Source organism: Podarcis vaucheri (genome assembly GCF_965113315.1).
Source record: "Podarcis vaucheri genome assembly, chromosome: 16".
NCBI lineage: Eukaryota > Metazoa > Chordata > Lepidosauria > Squamata > Lacertidae > Podarcis > Podarcis vaucheri.
Window position 1 is genome coordinate 1,670,186 of NC_138754.1, and position 24,909 is coordinate 1,695,094.

At 45.6% G+C, this 24,909-nt stretch overlaps 1 protein-coding gene across 4 annotated transcripts; it reads left to right on the top strand.

Moving 5' to 3' along the window:
* Positions 1 to 2,180: 2,180 nt before the first annotated feature.
* Positions 2,181 to 23,477, top strand: LOC309520530 (SLAM family member 5-like). 4 transcript variants are annotated; one of them, XR_014214265.1, is made up of 8 exons: positions 2,181 to 2,708; positions 11,870 to 11,935; positions 13,630 to 13,968; positions 15,290 to 15,586; positions 18,307 to 18,423; positions 19,279 to 19,359; positions 20,662 to 20,783; positions 21,099 to 23,477. XR_014214265.1 is itself a non-coding variant. In XM_082202428.1 (8 exons), the coding sequence occupies exons 1-7, from the start codon at positions 2,633 to 2,635 to the stop codon at positions 20,776 to 20,778; spliced, it is 1,104 nt and encodes a 367-aa protein (XP_082058554.1). In that variant the 5' UTR covers positions 2,194 to 2,632; the 3' UTR covers positions 20,779 to 20,783; positions 21,099 to 23,477. The 4 variants fall into 4 exon arrangements, 3 of the variants coding, with proteins under 3 accessions (XP_082058554.1, XP_082058553.1, XP_082058555.1); XM_082202428.1 differs by having other exon boundaries at positions 2,194 to 2,708; positions 19,279 to 19,370; XM_082202427.1 differs by having other exon boundaries at positions 2,194 to 2,708; positions 19,279 to 19,370; positions 21,102 to 23,477.
* Positions 23,478 to 24,909: the final 1,432 nt, after the last annotated feature.

Consider the following 24,909-nt stretch of genomic DNA (forward strand, 5'->3'; position numbering starts at 1 on the left):
GAGTGGCCTGGGGAAACCCAGCCAGATGGGTGGGGTATACATAATATACTATTCTTATCATTATTATTATAATTATTATTAGGAAAAACCACATCCCAAAAACTTGCATATGAGGAGAGAGCCACCCGAAAAGGCTGCTGAATTTCCATGAGGATTAAATTGTTGTAATTTTTCACAGGTTGCTGTGGAAAAGTGGAGAATTGAATTTAATATCAAGAAAATGAAAAAAAAAGTGATGGACAGATTTACCCGTCCCTAGTGGGGACTGGATCTTGTAATTTTTCCATAGAAACTGCTATTTGAGCAGCAGAAGAAAAAAGAGTCGCACCGCCATTATCTCTCGTGAATCACCTTTCCTTGCTTTCCAGGGTAAAAACAGAACCCAGCTGCTTGATGACATGCCCACACTTGGGGCTGCTTTTCCTCATGAAACAAAACAAGTCATTATGTTCTTTCTCTCTCTTCTCATTCTCCACCCTCTTCTCTCTTTTTTGAAGCCATGCTTCGTTTGCTCCCTCCTCCACCACCCAACACGAAAACAGAAGATGCTTCGACACTTCTGAGCACATGTCCCTTCGTCAACCCCAAGTCTAGGGCACACAAGACCTCCATTTGGGCAGGTTGAGAAGCGAGGACAGTGAAGTGGGCTGGCTGCTCTGGGGAGAAAAGCCAGAGGTCAGTGGGAGAGACAATGTGGCGCAGTGGTTACAGTGCCAGACTAGGAGCCAGGAGAGACCAGGGTTCGAATCCCCACTCAGCCATGAAGCTCACTGGGAGTGACCTTGGGGGCCAGTCACTGTTGTTCAGTCTAACAACCTCACAGGGTTGTTGTGTGGTAAAATATGGATGGTGACAACCATGTACATCACTGTGAGCTCCTTGGAGAAAAAGGTGTGATAAAAATGCAACAAATAAATAAGTAATCAGCTTTACATGCAGAAGGTCCCTCATTTCTTAAAACAAAATAAAAAAAGTCTCTTGGTTCCATTGACTTACTGCCTTCCCAGATCCTTATTTCATATACTATATCATCTATCTATCATCTGTCTGCCTGTCTGCCTGTCTGTGTATCTATCTATCTATCTATCTATCTATCTATCTATCTATCATCTATCTATCTATCATCTATCTATATCTATCTATCATCTATCTATCCATCTATCATCTATCTATCTATCTATATCTATCTATCATCTATCTCTATCTATCTATCTATCTATCTATCTATCTATCTATCTATCATCTATCTATCTCTATCTATCATCTATCTGTCTATCTATTTATATCTATCTAACTAATCTATCTATCATCTATCTATCTATCTATCATCATCATCTATCTATCTCTATCATCTATCTATCTATCAATCAATCAATCTATCATCTATCTATCTATCTATCTATCTATCTATCTATCTATCTATCATCTATCATCTATCTATCTATCATCTATCATCTATCTATCTATCATCTATCTATCATCTATCTATCTATCTATCTATCTATCATCTATCTATCTATCATCTATCTATCTATCATCTATCCTTTTTTTAGAAATAAGGTGGGATATGAATGGGGAAAAAAGAAAAAGGAATCAGCTTTACATGCAGAAGGTTCTGGGTTCAGTCCCCAACATCTGCAGTTCAGGACAGGAAAATCCATCAATTTCCATTCCTCTCAGTTCTCATCCCCTCCCCAACCTAAAATTCCATTCTCTGCATTTCCACATCTGTTTACAAATCTCTTTAAGTCTTCATGAAAAGCCACCACCATATTGCCACAAATTTCTCCAAATAGACAGATGCTTATATGCATCTTCCCCTAATATAACACACTTTGGTGCTAATAGAATGCACACGGTGTCTCAGTTTATGCAAATCACTTAGCTGGAGGAAGTGCTTTGCAAAATTCAGAGAGGTGTGAATTTCGGAGGCTGGGCCCCCTGTGCTGTTCAGGGCTCACTGCGAGGTCCCCCTCCTTATACTGTGCTTAAAATTAGAACACAATCGCATCCTCCCTGCTGGGTCCAGGCCAAAGGGAGCCCATCTAGTCTGGCATCCTTTTCACACAGTGCCCGACCAGATGCCCCAATGGTTAATCTGTGAGCAGGACCTGATTTGCAGCTGGACTCCCCCCGCCTTGTGCATCCCAGCAACTGTTGTCCTTCCGAGACTCAAGTCTGAGCAGGAATTTGGTCAGGCCCCTGTTCTTACATTGGGGGGAAGAGATCGTTTAATTGCCCTGATGAAGGATTTCCTGATGAGATGCGACATCAGTGCCCGCTCGCACCGAACCCTCCGATTAAATCGTCATCTGGTGATAATCCACACCGTCTGGGACTGAAACTCTGTTCACGCACAAGAGAGAGAGAGTCGTTCTCTCTCACACAGAGAGAGATTTGTTCAGGAACTCAGTTGCTATCGAAGAGGCGCAAACAATAATTATGATCAGTTAAGGGGTGCTAATTAACACTTGTAGCTGAGCGGGGGAGAGAGAAAGCAAGAGAGAGAGAGAGAGAAGGAGAGAGAGATCTCCAAGGACTCAGTGATGTGCTTCTCCCTGTGGCATCTCCCCACCTCCCCAGCAGATGCTCTTGAGACAGGCAGGGCAAAGAGGAATCTGGCAGGGAGGAAATGGAGATGAAATGGGCAATGCTCAGAAAGAATGCTCTCGCTTTATTGCTCTTGACACTCGCCAGCTTCTTAACAGGTAAGTGAATTAGACCTGCGTGTAAGACACAGAAGATCCCTGGGGGATGGGTGTGGGTGTGTGTTTGTGTGTGGAGACCTGGTGTTTGGAGGTGAGATGATTTAACAAAGGTGAGAGTGTATCTATTCCCACACACCCCTGGCCATCCTATAGGCACAGCTCACTTGCCTTCAGTGTGCCCTTGTATGAGGTAGGCTGGAATAAAAACTTGACCTCATGTGAAACTTTTGCTGCGATTCTATTGACGCCTTTTAGCATACGGGACTATTGACGGTTGCTTAATGCCCTCTGGGGTATCCTCTGCCTCCTTTACTTGGGAGACAGCCCCACTGAAAATGGCAAGACTTGCTTCTGAGTAAACTCGCATAGGACCAGGTTTGCGAGGAAGACTTCTAGGGTGGCTTAAAATTTGTGGTTCTGGTCTTTTTCGTTTTCTTCTGTTTTTGAAGCGTGGGCGTGAGCAAACGTGGGTTGCTGCCTTGAGCATTTGTTTTAGAAAAGAAGTGTGGATTTATTTCAGCTTAAAATATCTTCCAGCAGTAGGCAAGGGGCTTGTGGGCAAATCAATGTCTTCTTTCAGCAGAATTCCCCCACTCCCCTATAATCATGCCACCCATATATTTCCTACTGAGCCTTGCAGGCTGTCTCTTGGTTCCATGGACTTACTGCCTTGGCAGATCCTTATTTATAAAAATTCAGTAACCAGATTCATATGTTTTACATGCATCCCACCCCTCGTGGCATAATGTACTTGCATTTATGTTCTCAAATGCAAATTGCTTTGTGACCTTTTAGGTATCAAGTGACCAATAAGCATAATGAGTGATTAAATCAATAATTAACCTGGTCTGCACTGGGAAAAACCAAAGGGCACTGTTCACCATGCAATTTTTACACACCAGTTGTATTTACACTAGCGTGCAGCTCCAGTTCATTTCAAAGTGACTCGCAACAGGATCACGCCTGACGTGATTTCCACAGGACGCAGGTGGTGGCAATGAAAGTTTGCATCTTCTATGCAATGGCATGCAAAAGAACTCTCCCTGATTCTTGACTCTGTGATCCAGATTCTATCCTCCATTTTTTTTCTCCTTGGCAATTTTTTTGCCTGCAGAGGCAACTTGGTAGCAAAGGTGGCTGGATATTATTAGACAAAACCAGATGTTACAGCTCCAAATAACTTGCACATGAGAGACGCTCCAGGGAGGAAGAGATCTCAGCTCCAGAAACACTTTCTGTAAGGAATGCAGAACCCGTAATGTGAAGTGTGTGCAGAATTAGCAGTTCCTCAGACACCTCTCATTTCATCTACTGCTCAGTTCATTCCTATTACTAATTCTTCGTATTCAGCCTGGGGTGTGTATTTTTTTCTTAATTGGTTAGAAGCAGGGATAATTAGACCTCTCAGTTTTCCAATCTTAAATTAAGTCCTCCACATTTCTGCAGAAATTTGCTTTTTTAAAATAAAAAATCCTGAAAATTCATGTATTTCTCCATATTTTGTATGCAGTTTTGACTAATGTACAGGTTTTTTTGCAAGCAATTAGCCCAAACATGATAAATTTTCATATGTTATTGAGCCTAATGCATTTATTTATTATGCACACATTCCCCTAAAAGATTCAGTTTTGTAATTGTTGGCTGAAAAACTGCCTTGAAATGATCGCTGTCTTCTTACCCTACTCTACTAAAGTCTTATTCTTAGACTTACCAATTTCACAGTTCCTTGCCTGGGAGGCTGTGAGACCTCAAAAGCTTTAACCTGAAGGTGTAATAGCACCTTACCTATGGAAGGGCAGAATAGACATTTTCATAATGAACGATAATAGCAGCTCTAACTAATGTTCCAGGTTGGTGCAAGACGTTTTGCTGCCTGAGGCACAAAACCAAGATGGCGTCTTCCACCTCTTTCAACGTAGAACAGCTGAATCTAATTAAACACTGACAGTGGAGAACATCTTCCAGTGCATCCAAGGGCAGGAGCTGAGATGAGGGAGGTGCAAAACAGGCCATGAGGTAGACACAACTCTGTGCTTCAATTGAGGGGAAGAGCTGGTGGGTTCAGGTGGAAAAGCCGGCTATCTCAACTCTGGCTAGTGGTAGGGCTGAGAATGCCCACCCTGCTTGTTATTTGAGCTTTTCGAAGGAATGACGCAGATTTACTGCATCTCAAGGCCTCTTGACCCCACAGCTTACAATTATTTCCCCTTGCCACACATCTGAACATCTGCCAGTTGACGACCACCATTCATGCGTCTAACCCATGAGAGCACTTATAACGTACTATAGTTGTTAGCCTTTCAGGAAAGGATGAGGGAGAAATTTCGTTCGTATTGCAATGCCAACTTCTGCCTAATTCACATTTCCTGAAACAATACACAAATCGAAACTCGCCTGCCTCTCAAAATAAGAACAATATTTCAAATTTTGCTGTGCAGTTCTCCAGCTGCAAATAGATGAATGTGTATAAAAGGGTATCTCTTAATAAAAACAATATGGGCGTCTCCCCACTTACACAGGGGTTACGTTCCCAGATACCCCATGTATATGTAAAATGGCGTTTAGTGGGGAACACCTTCTAAAAAAAACCAAACTCTGCCAAAAATCCATCAAACCCCACCACAACTGCTTCTTCCAAATCTGCTTTCTCAAACTTCAGCTCCCCACAGGTTTCAAAGGTCAGTGCAAAGACTCATGGGATTGCAGTTGCAAAGGTTTCTGGGACTGCTAGCGTTTTCCTCACTCTTGGCAGGTGCCCCCAGTCTGCACTTTCTGGGAACAACTGAAGACATTGTTGTTCCCACAGACTTTTCCAGTTGAATAAGTGGGTTTTTTGCCATGAGTGTACACTTGTTAGGGTCTTAGTCTTGTTTTAAATGTACAATATTGCTTTTGTTTTTTTAATTACCTGATATGTAAATTGCCTTGAGATGGTGGTTGAGAAGGCAATTGATCGATTAATGGTAATAATAACAACCTTGGCAGATTGTGATTCCTGCTTCTGTTAGGACTGAATATTACTAATCTGTATTATAAAATGTCACAGGATTAAGCAGGTTTAAAGGCTGCAGATGTTTCCAGCAAGGATGCCTGTTGTTCCTCAGATTCTCAGTTTGGCCTACTGAGAGTAGACCTATTGAAATGAATGGACTGAAGCTAGCTATGTCCGTCACATTTCAATGGGTCTCCCCTGAGTAAAATTAATGTTTGAAATCAGTCCGTCTAGCAACTGCTATCCACTGTGATACCATAGAGAGAGTGTCAGACTGGGACGGACCTGGGTGTAATCTTGGGGGGCCAGTCATTGGCTCTCAGCCTAACCTACCTCGTAGGGTTGTTGTGAGGATTAAATGAGGAGTTGGGAGAACCATGTATCCCCACCTTGAGCTCCTTGGAGAGGGGAAAAAAAAGATATATAAATGCAATAAAAGTGTATCTCACACTGCCCTGGGAACATAAATTTTCATTGAGGGTTGTGGGGATGTAAATTGTGCAAGCAACAAATCTGCACACATCTCCTTTGCGCCGCCTGCCATCTTCGCATCTCAGCATTCCTTTCCTAAGCCCTTTATTTATTTATTTATTTGTAATAATCCACCAGTTGTGTGTGTGTCCCCCCCCCGCCCCCGAAACTCATTCCTCCCTCCAAGCCCCTGCTAACCAGTCATGTCTTTCAGCTTTGAGGACAGGGGATTTGCGGAGATTACAATGTTCTAACCAACTTCAGGATAAAATGGGATAAAGCTGTGATAAATGGTGGACGCAATTTTCTTCATCCCAGTAACCTACCCACCCCCCTCGTCCCTGCCTCCCCCATCTCCGCAATCCGTCGCTTCCTTAAGGTGAACCCAGACAACAGTCACAGCGGAAGAAAAAAGGGATTTAAGGGCCCTGGGGAGAGGATTGACTCATGATGTTAGGATGGAGCAGACTAAAGAACACTAGAGAATGGAAGGCAGACAGAGAACAATGTGGCCAGGCTAGACGGGACTTGAAGTAAGGCTGCTTTCTGGGTCTAACATGGACCTTGGGACAGTCACTGGCTCTCTACCTAACCTACCTCACAGGGTTGTTGTGGGGTGTAAATGTAGAGGGGGAGAGAACCACATATGCCACCTTGCACCCCTTTGAGAAGAAGAAGAGGAGAAGAGTTTGGATTTGATATCCCGCTTTATCACTACCCAAAGGAGTCTCAAAGCGGCTAACATTCTCCTTTCCCTTCCTCCCCCACAACCAACACTCTGTGAGGTGAGTGGGGCTGAGAGACTTCAAAGAAGTGTGACCAACCCAAGGTCACCCAGCAGCTGCATGTGGAGGAGCAGAGACGCGAACCCGGTTCACCAGATTATGAGTCCACTGCTCTTAACCACTACACCAAACTGAGAAAAAGGTGGGATGTCAATGTGATGGAGATATAGACAAACAGAGAGTCAGTCTTGGACCTGGGAGAACAAGGTTCAAATCCCCACTTGGCTATGAAGCTCACTGGGCATGACCCTGACTCAGCCACAGCTTGCCTCTCAGCCTCACCACTGTGGGGGCTAAATGAGGAGGGAGGGAAAGAACCATGTAATAGCCACCTTGAGCTCCTAGGAGAGGGGAAAAAGGTGAAATATAAACACAAAGGAATAAATAAAACCTTACTAAAACAACCGGGGTGAGAGAAAACAGATTGTACTGCCTGATATTTGTTTCTGATACTTAATGAAATCAAAGAAAGTCTCTTGGCATGTTCCAAAGGAGCAGCAATCAAAGATTGCAATTATTAATAAATAATAAAGAGAAACCCCCGGCAAATAGGATCACTGCAACTGACCCCCTCTCTCCTTTTTTCCCCTTATCCCTCCACTTATTGATTTATTTTTATCTGAGAGAAAGGCGAAGGCTAAACCCAGAACACAGCCCAGCTCACAATAAATTTTGGCAGGCGGAAGCCGTAGGAGAGAGAGACAGCTCTGATGTGGGTATTTAATCTTCTCTTAATACCAAACCACATCTGTTTTCCTCTTCCTCAAAGGGGAGGCAGCAGCAGGAGGGGGGGGGGAGAAGGAGGGAGACCTCTAGCTGTGATGCCAGCAGGAGAGACAGGGCCATACTCAGCAGTTTTGTCACACCACGTTACCCAGACTTAGGGGGCAATTTGACAAGTTTTGGGTGTCCTGGCTGGGGGGAGGAGGGTGTGTGTGCCAGATTTCCCAGCATGTGGCAAAACAGCTTAAGAAAGAAAGCGTCACAGGGGGATCTGGGCCTGTGACATGCATGGAGTGGCTCATGGGGGCAAAGGACAAGGGGCACCGCTAGAAGCTGTGATCCAGATTCTGGAGAAGATAGAATGGGATCATCCAAATAGCAAAGTTCAGCAGTGCATGGCGCTCTCTCTCTCTCTCTCTCTCTCTCTCTCTCTCTCTCTCTCTCTTCCCTCCCTCCCTCCACCCCCACGCCCAGGGATGAGGAATCTTGTGGTCCTGCAGATGTTGGGCTCCAAGCCCACGTCAGGCATCCCAGCCAACGGCCAGAGATGAAGGATGGGAGCTGGAGCGCACAAGCATCTGGAGGGCTGCAGATGTTCCCAATCTCTGACCGAGGGCAATCGGGTCCTTGAATCGCCAGTGACCTCTCAAGGCTGTTGGGATTTGTGTCACGCCTCTGCGTTGGAAATAGTCTTATTACGCACTCTCCTGTCCTCTCCCCCTGCCCCAAGGAAATTAAGTTTGCAGCGGAGACAGGCGAATCAGTGTTGGCACAGCCCACATCACTTTCTCATGTGTTCGCCGCTAAGTCCATTTTATCCCTTTCCTGAAATAAGTGACAGGGTTGCTTCTGTAAAATCCACACAAAAATTTTGCATTTGACTTCTATTTAAATCTATTGTTGTGGATTTAACAGTCTGGATGATGCCCTGAGCCCGTTCCAATTCTTGGGGTTCTGTGCCCAGCAAGGGTTGAACTCTAACAGAGAATTCTGTTGCTGAACTAGTCAGACAAATTTCTTTGTAAGACAAATGGCCATAGCTGGGTGCTTAGGTGACCTCACCAGTACAGTGGTACCTCTGGTTGAGAACGGGATCTGTTCCGGAGCCCCATTCGCAACATGAGCAGAACACAACCGCGTCTGCGCATGTGCAGGTCGCAATTTGCCGCTTCTGCACATGCGCGTGGCGCCATCTTGTGTGTCTGCGCATGTGTGAGTGGCAAAACCGGGAAGTAACCCTTTCCAGTACTTCCGGGTCGCCGCGGGACGTATCATGAAAGAATGTAACATGAAGCGGACTTAACAAGAGGTATGACTGTATCCCAAAAGAATGAGATAGGTTGCGAGAGCTACAACTAAGGGCTCTCTCACGTTTCTGTTTGTCTCATGATTTCTAGGCACAAGTCAGAGAAGTTTTCTCTTGTCCCTGCCACTTTCCCTGGGAAAAACTGCTCTTTACTGCTGAATTGGAACAAATGTAAATCTGCAGAGATCCTGACTGATTGATTGTCATGGGACAAAGGAAAGTATGGTTGAGCCCCAAGTGGTGGTGGCCTCCAGGCTGATGGATGGACCTTTCCTTCACCCTCTCACCTGGCTGCTTGCTAGGAGAACAATAGCCTGAGTGTGGGGTGTGGGGTCTGAGCTAGAAGCAAGCTGGAAGCTGGAGATACAAAGATATGTTGGCTCTAGTGCTGGGTTTTGGGGCTCACCCGGAAACCTAATGGGGAAGCAAGATTTGTCTTATGCTCAGGTTGTTACACTACCCTGAACATCCCCCAATCCTGTCTGGTCTCAGAAGCTAAGCAGGAGCAGGTCTGGTTAGTACTTGGATGGAAGACCACCTGGTAATGCCGGGCACCTGCCCCTCTCTCTGATGAGTGGTGGCAAGAGCCCACAGGGTCCCAAGCACTCACACAGGGCCTGTGCTCCTTTAGAGAATCGAAGGCACGGCGGAAACTGCCGTGGCTTTAAGAAATATGGTTCATTCACCTATTTACACCTTCAGTCTGCATGAAGGGAGTCCAAATCTTACAGCATAGTCCTTTTGAGAGGTGCTAGTACCCCACAGCAGCACAGGTAGCCTTCAGCCAGCCTGCCCAAGATGGATCTCAGCTCTTTTTCCAACTTCTCTCTCCCAGCAACCCTTCCTTGAAAACTCCCATTTCCTGTCCTATCAAACACACACACCCTCACCTTGGCGACCCTTCAAACCCCCATCTTTGTTCACACCTCAGGGCAAGGGGGAAGGAGTTCTCTTGCATTGGCAATGGTCCTCAAAGGACCCTTAATGGCCCTCTATTGCTCCTTTAATTGCCCTAGCTTGGCCAGGCTACCCAGGAATTTCCCTGCAGCTTATATTTCTCTCTTGCCACCCCAAATAACCACAATCCTTGCATTCATTAATTTCTAGGGGTCAGGGGGATCCCCCCAAATCTACAACAATATACATGTGTTTGAATAGAACCATTTTGTTGCATTTACCCAGGTTTGGTTCCCTTGGAATGTAGGTCAGTGGAGACTGCGGTCTCTTTAGAGGTAAAATCTTTTAAAACACATTCCCCTTAAAATAAACATTGCCTGTCAAAATGTGTGTTTCTAAATGTGCATCTCCTAAATATGCACTGTTAAATGTACTTTTGATATGTTCCTTGAGCTGAGATCTGCGTTGCAGCATTCAGAGAAGTGTGAAATAGGATGCATAGCTAAGATGCAACCTGCAGATATTCATTCACAAGGGGCAGATCAGATCATGATGGACCAGCAGGCACAATGATCTAATGCCTGAAATACTTCCCCTCTGAGGAAAAGTTACATTTGGGGGGGGTTAGTTTGGAAGAAAGGGGTGCAGGTGGCGCTGTGAGTTAAACCACAGAACCTAGGACTTGTCGATCAGAAGGTTGGTGGTTTGAATCCCCGCAACGGGGTGAGCTCCTGTTGCTCGGTCCCTGCTCCTGCCAACCTAGCAGTTCGAAAGCACATCAAAGTGCAAGTAGATGAATAGGTACCGCTCTGGCAGGAAGGTAAACGGCGTTTCCGTGCACTGTTCTGGTTCTCCAGAAGTGGCTTAGTCCTGCTGGCCACATGACCCAGAAGCTGTACGCCGGCTCCCTCGGCCAGTAAAGCAAGATGAGCGCCGCAACCCCAGAGTCGGTCATGACTGGATCTAATGGTCAGGGGTCCCTTTACCTTTACTAGTTTGGAAGAAAGTCAGTTAAGTGGGGACATGATAGAAGATTTATCCACCATAAAGTAGCTTGAGAGGAAATATGTCCCTCTCTCATGATACCAAAACCCAACGGAGCCATCCAGTGAAGCTGAAATATGGGAGATTCAGGACAGACAGACAAAGGAAATGACCTCTTCACACAGTGCATAGTTAAACTATGGAATTCACAGTGTCATGATGGGCATCAACCTGGATGGCTATAAATAGGAACTGGGGGATAAGAAGGCCACTGGCTACCAGCCACAGTGGTCATGTTCTTCCTCCATAGTCAGAAGAAGCAACGCTTCTGAACACCAGTTGCTGGAAACCACAGGAGAGGAGAGGGCTCTTGTGTTCGAATCCTGCTTTGGTTGGTTTCCCATTGAGACATCTGGTTGGCCGATGTGAGACCAGGATGCTGAACTAAATGGGACCCCTTTGGCCTGATCCAGCAGCGGGTTCTTCCTATGTTCCTATGGAGCCTCCAGATCCAGAGGCAGTTTATCTAGATTCCTAGGTTTTTTGGGGGGAGCATTTGGCCATTGTGGGAGCATGAGGCTGGATTAGATGGGTCCCCTTTGGCCTGTTCCAGAACCCAGGCTCTTTTAATGGAATTTGCAAAGATCAAATCCCTTCCCTAACCTGCACATTTTTTCCCCTAGAAGCTAAGCCCTGCTGAATTCATTGGGACTTATTTCTCAGGAAACCTGCATGGGATCACGGTGCAACACTGTAAAAGGCTGGCTCTGGGATTTCTTAATTGCTCCCCCTGTGACAAGTGGAACGACCCAGAGCTCATATTGTTCAGGACCCAAGCAACACTGGTTTACAATGATGGAGCCAATAGCTGTATTTCAGTAAGGCAATGTGTCCAACTCATATCGATCTCTTCAGTATGCAATAGAGAGCTAAGGGTCCACCACTGATGTGCCTATATTTTCATTCTGAGGTCTGAATTCTGCCTGTTTTTTCTCTTGCATAGGTGGAATGTCTGGTCAACACAGACTGGCAATCAATGCTAGCCAAAGATGGCTTGACTGGTGTGCAGGTGAATGAGCCCTTAACAGCACAGTCAACATTCTTAGGTTCAATAATTATTGCCTGAATAGATGAAGGAGTAGAATGGGGGGGTAGTCTTATGAGTAGATCCAGGTCTTCTTCAGAATTTGCCAGTGGGTCATCCCATTTTCTGTCCATCTAGGACCTTGTCTGGATATTTTTGACACAGCGCCACCTAGGGGAGTGGCCTCCTCTTCACAGCCACATGCCCATGTGTACCTAAAACCTTGCCCAGATTCTTGAAACAGTGACACCCTGTGGCCTAACTTCATCTTCACATCCACTGTGCCCATGTGTGTTTTAACTTATTCCCAGAACAAGACAAGATTGGTTAAGAATTTGATCCTCCGGCAGATAAATAGACTTTAAATAACACTTGCCCTGAAGTGTGCAAAAAGCTATATGTGAACACATGTTCAATGAAGTCTCCAGATGGTGGGCTTTATGACTTAATGCTTAAAAGAAGATATCAGATTGCCCACAGGCTTTAGGTGGTTTTTGCTATGGATGATATTTCCTTCCTATATACATAAAAATGTAAGGTTGTCATCATGCTGAAGTTCATGTGGTTGCTGATAGGGGGCCACACCAACTCCAGCTTCATGACAGAGCAGCAGGCAGGCGAGCAAGCAAGCAAGCAGTGTAGCCATGTGAGCTGTTTAACAGAAAGGAGGTCTTCAAAGTGGGGTTTGTTTAACTGCCCCCTGAAGCACCTGCCACCTGCATTAATCATGGCTGCCATGAGGTTTAATGAAGGGGCGAGGCACTTCAGAAGGCAGTATGTCAAACCACTCTCTGAAGTCACTCTCCTCCTCCTTTAAAAAGGGTTGGTGTTTGGGGTGAGATGGGAGGAGAGGGTGGTGGGGTAAGTTCTGAGGGGAGATGAGTTTGGGGTGAGCTGTGAGGGGATAAGTGAGGGGGCAGGTGGGGTCTAAAGGGAGGGGGAATTGGTCAGATGTAAAGGGAGTAGGAGTTGACTACGCAGGTGTCATGGAAGGGTTGGCAAATGGAGTAAGCAGAGTGGCAGCCCCTACTACTACTACTATAAACATAAAACACAGATATTAATAACACACATATCCAACTTAACAGATTGTTCAGTGGGAAATTCTTCTATTGAGTAAAAAAAAGTGGTTGGGTCCACCCTGAGTCAGCTAGCTGGATTGTTGCCTAAAATATCATGGTTGTGAGTATTATCACAACGTTGGAAACTCCGTTTTCAATCAAGTTAGTGACCTACCTCTTGAGGGAGCAAAACCTGTACAGTGGTACCTCGGGTTAAGAACTTAATTCGTTCCAGAGGCCCGTTCTTAACCTGAAACAGTTCTTAACCTGAGGCGTGCTTTTGCTAATGGGGCGTCCTGCTGCCACTGCGCCGCTGGGGCACAGTTTCCATTCTTATCCTGGGGCAATGTTCTTAACCTGGAGCAACCACTTCCTAGTTAGCAGAGTTTGTAACCTGAAGCATCTGTAACCTGAAGCTTCCGTAACCCGAGGTACCACTGTAGTTTAACAATGTTCTGCATGAAAAAGTACTTTCTTTTAGACTGTGCTATGTCTTCTAACACTCTAAGCCTAGGACTAGGAAGAAAAATAATTCTGCCCCACAAATCCCTATGGTTTGTGCACAAATCTCTTTTCTCTGATTATTACTGTTCCATTCCCTTTCTGTATCATCCTCAGATCTCATCTCTGGCCAGTCACACACCCCTCCTCGCCAGGTGAACGGGGTCCTGGGAGGTTCGGTGGCCCTCTCTGTGAACATTGGTCCACAGGCCAAGCTGAAGGAGATCGAGTGGAGCTACCGGGCTGGATCTGGCCCAGCGCTGCTGGTGGCTTTGTTTCGGGATGGGAAATTCGAACGGCCTGATCCTGGTGACCGGTTTAAGCAGAGGATAGAAATGTACAATGAGACGCTCAGGATCAAGGCGTTGGAGCTGAATGACAGCGGTGTCTTTGGGGCTCGAGTGAAGTTATTCCCAGCTATCGTTGAAGATCAGATCTTCCGCCTCATGGTCTATGGTGGGTCATTAGGCTGTATCCACCTAAGTTATACTCCATGTTGACTCATGGAAATTAATGAACCTGAGTTAGTCATGTCCACTCATGCATATTAAAAATAAAATAATCAGCAGAATTTCAATTTTTAGCCCAAGGAAATTGCCATCTCTCTCCCTGTTTTAACAGGAATAGCATACTTTTGTTTATTCAGTCAACAGTACAAAAACATCAGATGCAGGATAGGGTTATCAAGGCAAGGGATCTGTTCACATTAATGCAGAATTTCAGAAAGAAATGAGTGCCAAAACACAGCCATCCTTCAAAATCTGCCCTTCTCTGAATTTTGCAATGCAGTTCTTTAACCAAGTAATATGGACAAAAATGCCTAGGCTGGGGTAGGTTTTCCATTTTAAAAAATGCAAATATTGGTTACAGTAACATACAAAATGCATTTTAGGGGAAAATGCATGTAAAAAAAATGTGTATATTAGGAGAAATTCACACTAAAATGCTGTTACGATTTTTAAAACTGATGTGTAGAACTGAAATTAAGATTGGGAAAGGGAGAATTTGACAGTTTTTCCCCTCAATATTCAAGGCAACCACAGTAGAAGAGTATGTGTATTTATATATATTTATGCACCCACACATTATATATTTTTAAGTAAAGCAGAGTTGATGAGCAATCAAATGTAGTTTTAAAAAATTCAGACACTTTCGACTCTGCATTCATATTTCCTTTAACAGTTGTGGCCTAGTTTTGATGGCTATGGAAAGGATCTTGGCTGTATTTTCAGTAAGCTTTGGATTACTGAAATTCAGTAATCTTAGGATCTGCCATTAAAACAGAATCATAAAATTCATCTGAGTTTCTACAAGTGTGTGGGAAACACTGTGGAGACAAATTGGGATCTTATATCCCTATGAAAATTAACATCCATGCACAAAATTAAAAAGGCAAATGTGTTAATCTCATCTGGTCTTTTAGCAGAACCAACATTATCCGCAGCTCATTACTAAGAAATATTTAGGGGTTGGGAGGAAATGGGAGAGCTAATTCCCCTCCTCCATTGCGCTTTGGATACTGGATTTATTAAAGCATTGCAAACTCGTGACTGGGATTTCTGAAATGCAGGAGTCTGCAGTTTTATTGTGCTTAGAGGCAGAGTGTAGCAGTGTGAGAAGTCAGTTTCAAGCAGAAATGTAATGTCCTGTTTGGACGGCAAGAGGGAGCCCCTGGGTCCCAATTCCTGAGAGTGACTTTGTGACATCTGTTCGAACTTCATGTTGGCTGACATCCACCACATATCATTTTTCCTCTTTCCTCATCATTGGCATCCAGAACCTGTCTCTACTCCACGGATACAGAGTCAGCTGGTCTCCAGCACGTCCAAGTGGTGCAATGTGACGCTCCAGTGTCTCTCTCCGGGAAAGGAGCAGGTCAACGTCACTTGGAGGAAAGGAAACCCGATCCGGGACCTGGGGAGCTCCGACAGATACCAGGTCTCCCCCGACGGCAAGACTCTCCGCCTCTCGCTGCTGCCTGCCTCCCTGAATACCACCTATTCCTGCACGGCCAGCAACCCCATTGAGCACAAGATCGTGTCCTTTGACTTGCAAAGGATCTGCCAGAGTGGAGGTACAGATGTTTTTGTTTTTAAAAAAGGAATTACCCCCCACACGGAACACTTTTCAAAATAATTCTCTTGCTTTTCCAGCTTTATCATCCACACAAAGCAACTTATAAGTTCCTCTCCCCAGGGGGACTCTGGCCTGGCACCACCATTGCATGTCTTTAGGCACCAGGCAAAAAAAATATATTCATTTTCCACCAGGCCTTTGGCTTTTAATTATCTATATGGCAAGGTTTCATGATCTAGATCTCCTTCTACCAGTCCACAATAGAAAGTGTCCTTTCCTACTGCATCACGGTGTGGGACGCTGGTTTGACATCATCTGATAGGAAGTGCCTACAGAGGGTGGTGAATACAGCACAAGGTATTATGGGTTGTCCCGTGAATCCGCCGGATGAAATAGCGGAAGAACGTTGCCTCAGGAGAGTGAGGAAAATTCTCAGGGATGATTATTCACACCCTGGCCGGCACTTTCTTGATCTCCTGCTATCGGGCAGAAGATATAGAATAATGATTAGTCGCACCAACAGGGTAAAGAACAGCTTCTATTAAGACTAAGAGAGCTGAGTGCGGGGGGTGCTCGTGTAATCTCACCGTATACAAGTTCTGCAAGTGACAACAAAGTATTTCAATTTCAATTTCCCAAACTTTTCGGACTAGAATTCCCATTATCCCTGACCAGTGGTCCTGCTGGAAATGATGGGAGTTGTACTCCAAAAAGAGCCAGATACCCTGATCTGTGGCCTTGTTGTGTAGTTTGGATGTTTTAATGTCACACACACACACACACACACACACAGAGTAGTATTTTGGTTTTCGAGTGTCTTGATGTTGATCGTGTTTTCCCTGGGGCTACTGCTGGAGGGGGCTTCTCACAACTTCAACAAATTATACTTGGGAAATCGTTGTTCATACTTTCCTTAATACTTGTATGTCAATTTTGCCAGTTCTGCATAGTCCATCAATTTTTCTTGCCATGATTTTTAGTTGGGGTTTCTTCAGTCTTCCATCCTTGTGCTATTAAAACTCTCGTGGCCCTTGTTGCATACGTGAGGCCCAAAGCTTATGCCCAATTCCCTTACACGATCACAGTCTTGTTCACTTTGTTGAAAAATAAATAAATAGAAAGAGGTTAGGAGATGGGCGAAAATCTCATCAGAAGGAGCTATGAAACATTTAACAGCACTGCATGTCAATGATCAAATATAGGAGGCCCACAATTTATGAGGAGATTATGTTTAGACGGGAGTCAATGAAGCACCCCACAATTGCCTAGCCTTGATTCCCATAGGTTCAGGTCGGGCGTCACAAGCAAGAGACTTCAGCCAGGAGATAGAAGCAAAACAGCAGCCACTCAGCCTGACCTTTATTGTTGCAACAAGACTTCCCACCACCACAAAGACGAAGCAGCTATAAGCCCCAATCAATGGTTACATCAGTTTTTTAAAGGTTCCCCAAGTTTCCCAGAAGATATTTCCAGAAGCATCATCAAGACATCATAGATATGTCACAGGAAAAGGTGTGGTCTCAGGTAGAACCTGAGATGCAGGCATGCCCCTGTCACTCAAATACAGTGCAAAGGAAAGTGTTTACATTTTCCTGGTCCCTGAGTCAAGTCAAATACACTCCTTTGTCTTGTCTGGGCTTCATCCCACCATTGTGATTGAGATGGTTATCTGTCTGACACTCTTGGGGCAGGATATCACCATCGTGACTCATTTGGAAGGCCCTGCAGGAGTGACTGTACATCTGTGGATTATGGTGGGCTCTCTCACCCTTCCCCATTATACCTTGCTTCCCTGGGTCCTAAATGCCATTGGAACTGAGAAGATTGATATGAATTTCCAAAGTTTTCCCACTGAGCCCGTATGTAGCTACATTTCTCAGTGAATTGCTACATTTGGTATTGGGAATTTCCCTGTTTTCCTTTGTTGGAGACCTGGGGCTCAGCCAGCTCCATCTGCAAACTGAGCTGAGCCTCCCTTGCAGATGCAATACCTTTGATTTTCTTGACATTCGGGGCTGCTGACAGAGCTCTGGAGTTTCTGATTAGACAGGCAGTTTTCTGAATGGAGTTTTGAACCTAAATGAATGAGGTTCTGGTAATGTGCAGCACATAGCCCCTGTCCTTCCCTCACGGTGAGGCAAGGCTCATGGGGTGTGTGTGTGTGTCTCAGCCTCTCACATCCAATTTCCCTGTAACGATGCTCCAGGTGTCTGTGTACAGAGGCAAAATCATGCAAAGCCAGGAAGACAGATTTCCTGGCTTCCCTGACCCTTAGACTTCTCCCTTTCTATTTTCTTACTCACCACTGGAGTTCCTAATCCCAGCTTGTTCCCTTACCCCTCTCTGTAATTTCATCTCTCCTTGCAATAACTCTTTCTCTCCTAGTTTCTCTGTAGCTGGTGCGTGGTCTATAAAACTATCAGATATCCCTCTGTCGATCTATTGTTTTTTTTCTCTCTCTCTCTCTTTCCCTTTCTGTTTCTCCAAAACCTCTGCCTGACATTCGAGAGTCCTGCTATTTTTGTGTACTTGTTGTGAGCACCCGGATAATGCTCAACAGCTGCTGTATTGCTGTGTGATCTACACACTTGTTTCTTCCTGTGAGCCACCAGGAACGACACAAAAAGCAGCAGCAGGGGTTTGACTGCTGGAATTGGGTGTGTATAGTCGATCTTGCAAGCTGGCTCTGACCTTCTGCACCCTTCTCAATCCCAACAGCTGAGGCGTCTTTCTCCAAGTCAGGCTACGTCGTCCTGACCTTCGTCCTGCTAGTGCTGAGTCTTGGGGCTGCCTTCTGGTGCTGGAGGATCAATAATGAAAAATCGGCAGAAGCTGGTGAGCCAAACATTTGTTTGGAGTATTCCAGTCCTTCCCCTACAACCCTAATTATGTCACATTTAAAGAAACTCATGAGTCACAGAACACTTCAACCCCTGCTGGTCGTCAGAACAACGTGGAATTAAGTAATTTTACCCAAGTTTGCTTATTTTCTCTTCCCTCCCAATCCACTTTCCTTTTGAGCCATGTCTGTTTTAGACTGTAAGTCTCAAGAGCAGGGACTGTCATGTTTCTGTGGAACTGGAAGTTGTTCTTGGGAGGCTTTTTGACTGAAGAGCTGGAATAAAGAAATTAAAAGGAGTACAAGCTAAATGCAAGGACCATCATCTTTTCTGAAAAAACTCTGTGCCTTTAGGAACTCCTTGGTGCAGAAAGATTTTGCCTGTGGAAACTTTCCTCAGAAGTGTCTCTCCCCACTGACAAAAACTTCCCCATGCTTAATAACTGCAAACTGGGCTGTTGTTAATGTCACAGGAGCAACCAGATTAGACAATATTTATGTTAAACTGGAAGGGTGAGGAGCCTGAGACCTGGGGAGGAGGTAGGTGTGGCCCTCCCCTCCAGGCCTTTGTCTAGCCACAGAACTGCTCCCAGGTCAAATACAGAAAGGTAAAGCCTCTTTCTTGTTTAGGTAGAGGATAGAGACTGAGTTATGAGTCTGCGCAGAAAGTAGCCTAAGGCAGCGTTTACATTTGTTCCTCCACCCACTTTCCCTCTGGCCCCACCCACCACTGGCATGTGGCCCTCAGAAGGTTGCTCAGGTGGGATTGTGGCCCTCAGGCTGAAACAGTTCCTAAAGCAATGTAGGATCTCTCTCTCTCAGATCTCTCTCGATCTCTTTCTTCTTCCAAGTTACCATTCCAACTGTGCAAGTGGAGGAGAGCCCATCTGACCCCCAGTATGCAGAGATCCTTCGGAGGAGCCCCCCAGAAGGTAACAATAAGGTGAGACTGTCCTGAGGCCCCCCACTGGGCCTCTCCTCTGCTGGGTGGAAGCCCAGGTCAGCCTAGAGCTGTTTTGCAGAAAGAGGACTTATTTCCTCAAAAGCTTGGCTATGGACTCTTCCTTGAAGGCTTGGCTATGGGGGTTTGCTGAACTTCAGAATATACCACTGCAGGACCTCACAGGTCCTTCTTTAGCTACTGGCCTATGAAGATGTAAAGGGGGTAGGCTTGCCCTTCGCAATAAATCCCTCGGCTTGATGGTAGTGGTATTTACAGTCTTTATTGTACAAGTATTTACAAAGTACAGAGTATCTCTTCACACCTCTGAATCATCAGCAACAGATCCCGGGAGTGGGGACTTTCAGCTCTGCCTCCAGCAGAGCAGTCTTGGTAATCTCATACGTCTGCGTTGTTCCCTACGCTTTAACCTCCTCCTGTCCTGAGCGGATAAAAGTGGTGTGCCCTCTCCCTCTGTGCCAGAGCTGGAGTGGTGCTGGGGCTCCCTAACATCAAGGAGTCCTGTCTCCACCTCCCCTTGCTCTCCCACATCTCCCAGTGCTTCCTCTTCTGCCAGCCCCTCTAGCTCCTCCTCATCCAGCTCAGGAGCTGGCTCAGGTGGCTCCGTGACAGACAGACGAGGACATTTGAGCCCAGCCGCCAGACATCTCTCCACAGCTACACAAATTGAGCTCAGATTAAGGAAAGGGCCATAGCTCAGTGGTAGAGCTTCTGTCCTGCAAGCAGAAGGTCTCCGGTTCAGTTCCCATCCTCTCCAGATAGCGTTGGGAGAGACTATTGGTGTTTCGCAACTTTCTGACTTGTTGCAGGACCTTAGCCAGACCTAGCAGAGTAAATGCAGAGTCCATGGAAGCAAATGGCAACTGGCTGCAGACAGGATGGATGAAGCAGGAACCAGTAACTTGTAGTTTATTATATACAGTGGACTATTTACAGGAACAGAACAGAACACGGATCTTTAACTAGCTCTCTCTTACACGACTCACAACTCTCAACCTCCAACTCCTGCAGTCACCACTCTAACTAACACATTCCAGTTAGTAGGCCATAAATCATTATTCCCATGAGAGCTTGACCAATCATGGAGCTGTCTCTATGTCTCTGTATCACCAGGCAAATTACACTCCTTTCATTGCCTTGGCTGTCGGCCAGACCCTAATTGACTCTGTGTGATGGACCAATGGTCTGATTCAGTATGTGACAGCTTCCTATGTTCCCAAGTGTTGGAGGGCATCATAATTTTAAAACAAACTTCTTCCTTATTTGCATTTAGTCCCTAGGTCTCCGGGAAAATAATGCGGACAGAAGCCCACAGAAAGAACGGCTTGTCACGACTATTTACGACCAGATCCGAAGGACCCCGGACAATTCTTCTGAAGAAGTCACATAGGCCTGGTAAGGTCCATAAAATCAAACGGTGGTGTTTTTTTGCACAAATATATGCACACAAATATGTTTGTGTGTGATTCTAGTCATGCACCAGCCTCTCCTTCAAGATCTTCAACAAGGGAGAGCTCCAGCAGCTCTAGATAGTTGCTCCCATTGTCAAACTGGTCCTACCATCAATATGGTTCTCCTCATGTCCAACTGAGATCTACTCTCAATCTAGGGTAGATCCTTTAATCTAGTAGAGGGGACGAAGTCTGTCCTCTCTTCTGTGGGAGAGCCCCAATATGCCATCTGATTTATAAATATATTTCTGTTTCTCAACAGGATCCAGCAAGAGGGATTTTGTCGAGAAACATCACCTTTGCAGGGGCCAAAAACCAAATGATGTGCCAAACCCTCTGAGCACCACTTGGGACTTGCCAAGGCTACGTTTTGTTTTTGTTTTTTGGCACAGAAGAGAAGAGAATATTTCACAGGCAAAATTCCCTTTCTTTCCTTTTATTGTGAAACCTTATTTTCTGCTACAAGCCCTCACTCCAAATTTACTAGAAGTCCTCGCTCTGAAATGGCCGGAAGCCCTCACTCCAAAGTGGCTTGAGAATATCTTGCGGAAGCTGAACCCTGGAAGGGAGAATGATCCAAGGCTTTCTAAACTATGGAGCAAACTATTTTCCAAAAGATCAGTCCATACAATGGAGTTTTCCGCCATCCTCAAAAGAAAGCAAACAGGGATGTGGAGTCTTGAGATATCCACCCAGGGAAAAATTGGGCAGATTGGCAGAGACTGAAAGAATGCCCACCACTCTTCTCCTGAAATGGAAGCCATTGTGGGCATTAGCAACATGTAACCAGAACCATTCTAACATGCAATTACATGGCTAAAAGGAAGACTCTGCTTTTGGAATGGACAAGATGTCAATAAATAAATATTCAGACTTATGTCCCATAAATGTTTTAGTAAGCCCATTCATGGCTGTTTTTAAGAAAGAGAGAGACCGTCTATGAATGGATGCAACCTCATGCTCAGGATAGCATCTGACATCCAACTGCTAGACCTGAATCTCTCCTTAGGTGTCACAATAGACTTCCCTTTGGGCTGCTCTGCGTAAGAGGGCAGTGGTCTCTTGACTATGCTAGCAATCCTGACCTTGTGCTCACGATGTATCAAAGTAAATATGAAAGCAAAACTAGCACTCCTATGTTCCAGTTTTAAACAAAACTAAGAGGAAGGTGATGCTGCCACTGATTGATCAGCCTGAATGATGCAATTCATGAACTGGGACTGGAATGAAGATGGGTTTCTGCTTATAGGAAAGGGATGGATGCTACAGGGTATGTTTCCACATCAACACGGTGGAGGAAAGGGTCCTAGCTCAGGGACAGAACACCTGCTTTGCATGTAGAATGCCCCAGGTTAAACCCACAATAGCATCTCCAAGTAGACCTGGGAACGTCCTCTTCCTGAAACCCAGGAGAGCTGCCTCCAGCCAGTGTAGACCATCCTCAGCTAGAAGGACCAATGGTCTGACTCAGCAGTATGCAGCACTTGGGCAAAGCCATGTCTCAGTGGTAGAACACCTGCTTCACATGTAGAAGGTCCCAACCTCAACACCTGAATGCATCTCCAGGTAGGGCTGGGGGGAAAGACACCCTGCTTAAAATCCTGGAGAGCTGCTGCCAGTCAGTGTAGAGAACACTGGGCTAGATGGACCAAAGGCAGCTTCCCATGTTCCTAAACCAAAGCTCCATTTCTCCCCAAACTATTGTCTGCACATTGGCCTTCAGCTTTTCAGATCTCTCATATCAGGAGCCTTTCTTGGACCTCTCTGCAGCTGAACTCTAGAATGCTCAAAGCCTCTCTTTTTAAGTTCCAGATTCCACCCTCTGCTGTTTGAAGTACTTCGGAGCGAGGGGGGGGAATTAATGTGTCCTGCAACAATATGTTGCAGCTCTAGAATCATAGAATCATAGAGTTGGAAGAGACCACAAGGGCCATTGAGTCCAACCCCCTACAAGGGCCATCGAGTCCAACCCCTCTAGATTCCAGTCAGAATATTACACTTACACACACACACTTCCTCACCCTGTTCTCCATTTTCCTTTTGGCATGCTCACTCTAGAATCCTCATTTGGTTGATTCTTTTTTGGGGGGAGAAGGTGTCCCATTAAGTCTTTTGCTTTCAGATTTTTGTACATCTGCAAACTTTGGGATTCCCCCAGGCCTGGAAATGCCTCCCTCTTCATGTAGCTCACAGAGATCCTCTTTTGGCCACAGTCCAGTCAACACTTGGCCCCTATCTACTTGCTATTACAAGGGTGGAAGCTGTTCAGAAACCTGTGCTGGAAACCTCTGGCTTTGATGTCAGACACCACACTCACACTGCAATGGTGGGAGTGATCTTCAATGAGTTCTGGGTATAGATTTAGGTCTGTGACTGCTGAAGTGTAGAAAGCCAAGTATCTGGACTTCCCAGCCCAGCTCAAGGTGCTGTAGGACCACAGAAACCAACCGTGCATTAATTAGCTGGTCATTGTATCATATCTGGTCCCTGCTCTAGATCTCACGAGACTTTACAGTGTGTATGTTGGACACCATGCTATGTACTGTGCTATTTGTCTCAATAACATTTGGTAAAATAACCCTTTGAAGAATGTTGTCATTGCCTGATGGTAAAGGTGTACAAAGATTGTGGTTAATAATATCCATGAGGTTTTGTATATTTTTATTTCAGTCTGCCCAAAGTCGTCACACACACAGGCCATGCAATTCCTTGAGCCAAATTAAAGAGGCAGCAGATTGTTGTTTCAGCACTGGGGATGGGAAAAGCACAAGCTGCATGAGAAAAACAGCCCTACCCAGAACTAGAAATTAGCCCATGGCAGTCCACCCTCTCAGACCAAGTGGGCTTCAAGAGAACCTGTGGGCCACACACCAGTGAAGGTGGTGAATGTCCTGTTTGAGTGCTGGAGGTGGTTGTAAGATGGATGGTGGCTAATAGATTGAGGTTGAATCCTAACAAGACAGAATAACTGCTTTTGAGGGGGGCGGAGCAGGGGCAGGCAGGTGTGAGGGACTCCCTGGTCCTGAATGGGGTAACTGTGCCCCTGAAGGACCAGGTGTGCAGCCTGGGAGTCATTTTGGGCGCAGGTCAATTCTGTGTCTGGGGCAGCTGTCTATCAGCTCCATCTGGTATGCAGGCTGAGACCCTACCTGCCCACAGACTGTCTCACCAGAATGGTACATGCTTTGGCTATCTCCCGCTTGGACTACTGCAATGCCTTCTACATGTGACTACCTTTGAAGGTGTCCCAGAAACTACAACTAACCCAGAATGTGGCAACTAGACTGGTGACTGAGAGTGGCCGCCAAGATCATATAACACTGGCCCTGAAAGACCTACACTGGCACCCAATACGTTTCTGAGCACAATTCAAAGTGTTGGTGCTGACCTTTAAAGCCCTAAACAGCCTCAAAGGCCCAGAATACCTGAAGGAGCGTCTCCACCGCCATTGTTCTGCCCGGACGCTGAGGTCCAGCGCCGAGGGCCTTCTGGCGGTTCCCTCATTGCGAGAAGCAAAGCTACAGGGAACCAGGCAGAGGGCCTTCTCGGTGGTGGTGCCCGTCCTGTGGAACACCCTCCCATCAGATGTCAAGGAAATAAACAACTATCTGACATTCAGAAGACATCTGAAGGCAGCCCTGTTCAGGGAAATTTTTAATGTGTGACATTTTTGTGTATTTTTGGTCTTTGTTGGAAGCCGCCCAGAGTGGCTGGGGAAACCCAACCAGATGGGCGGGGTACAATTAATAAATTATTATTATTATTATTATTATTATTATTATTATTATTATTACCCCAGACCTCTGCTGCACCTCCCCACCGCACTGACCCCGCTTCTTAAGCCCCCAGTCACACCCTCGACCTGCGCACACTGGAGACAATGGAGACAAATCTAGCAGTTGATACTTGCTTTTTAACTGCTAGATTGACAGGAGCTGGGACAGAGCAACGGGAGTTCACCCTGTCGCGGGGATTCGAACCGCCGTTGCTGTTAAAGACTGGTAGTCATTGAAGAAGTAAATAATAAACATCTCCGAGAAAAGGTTTGTTGATTTTAATAAAATAACTAA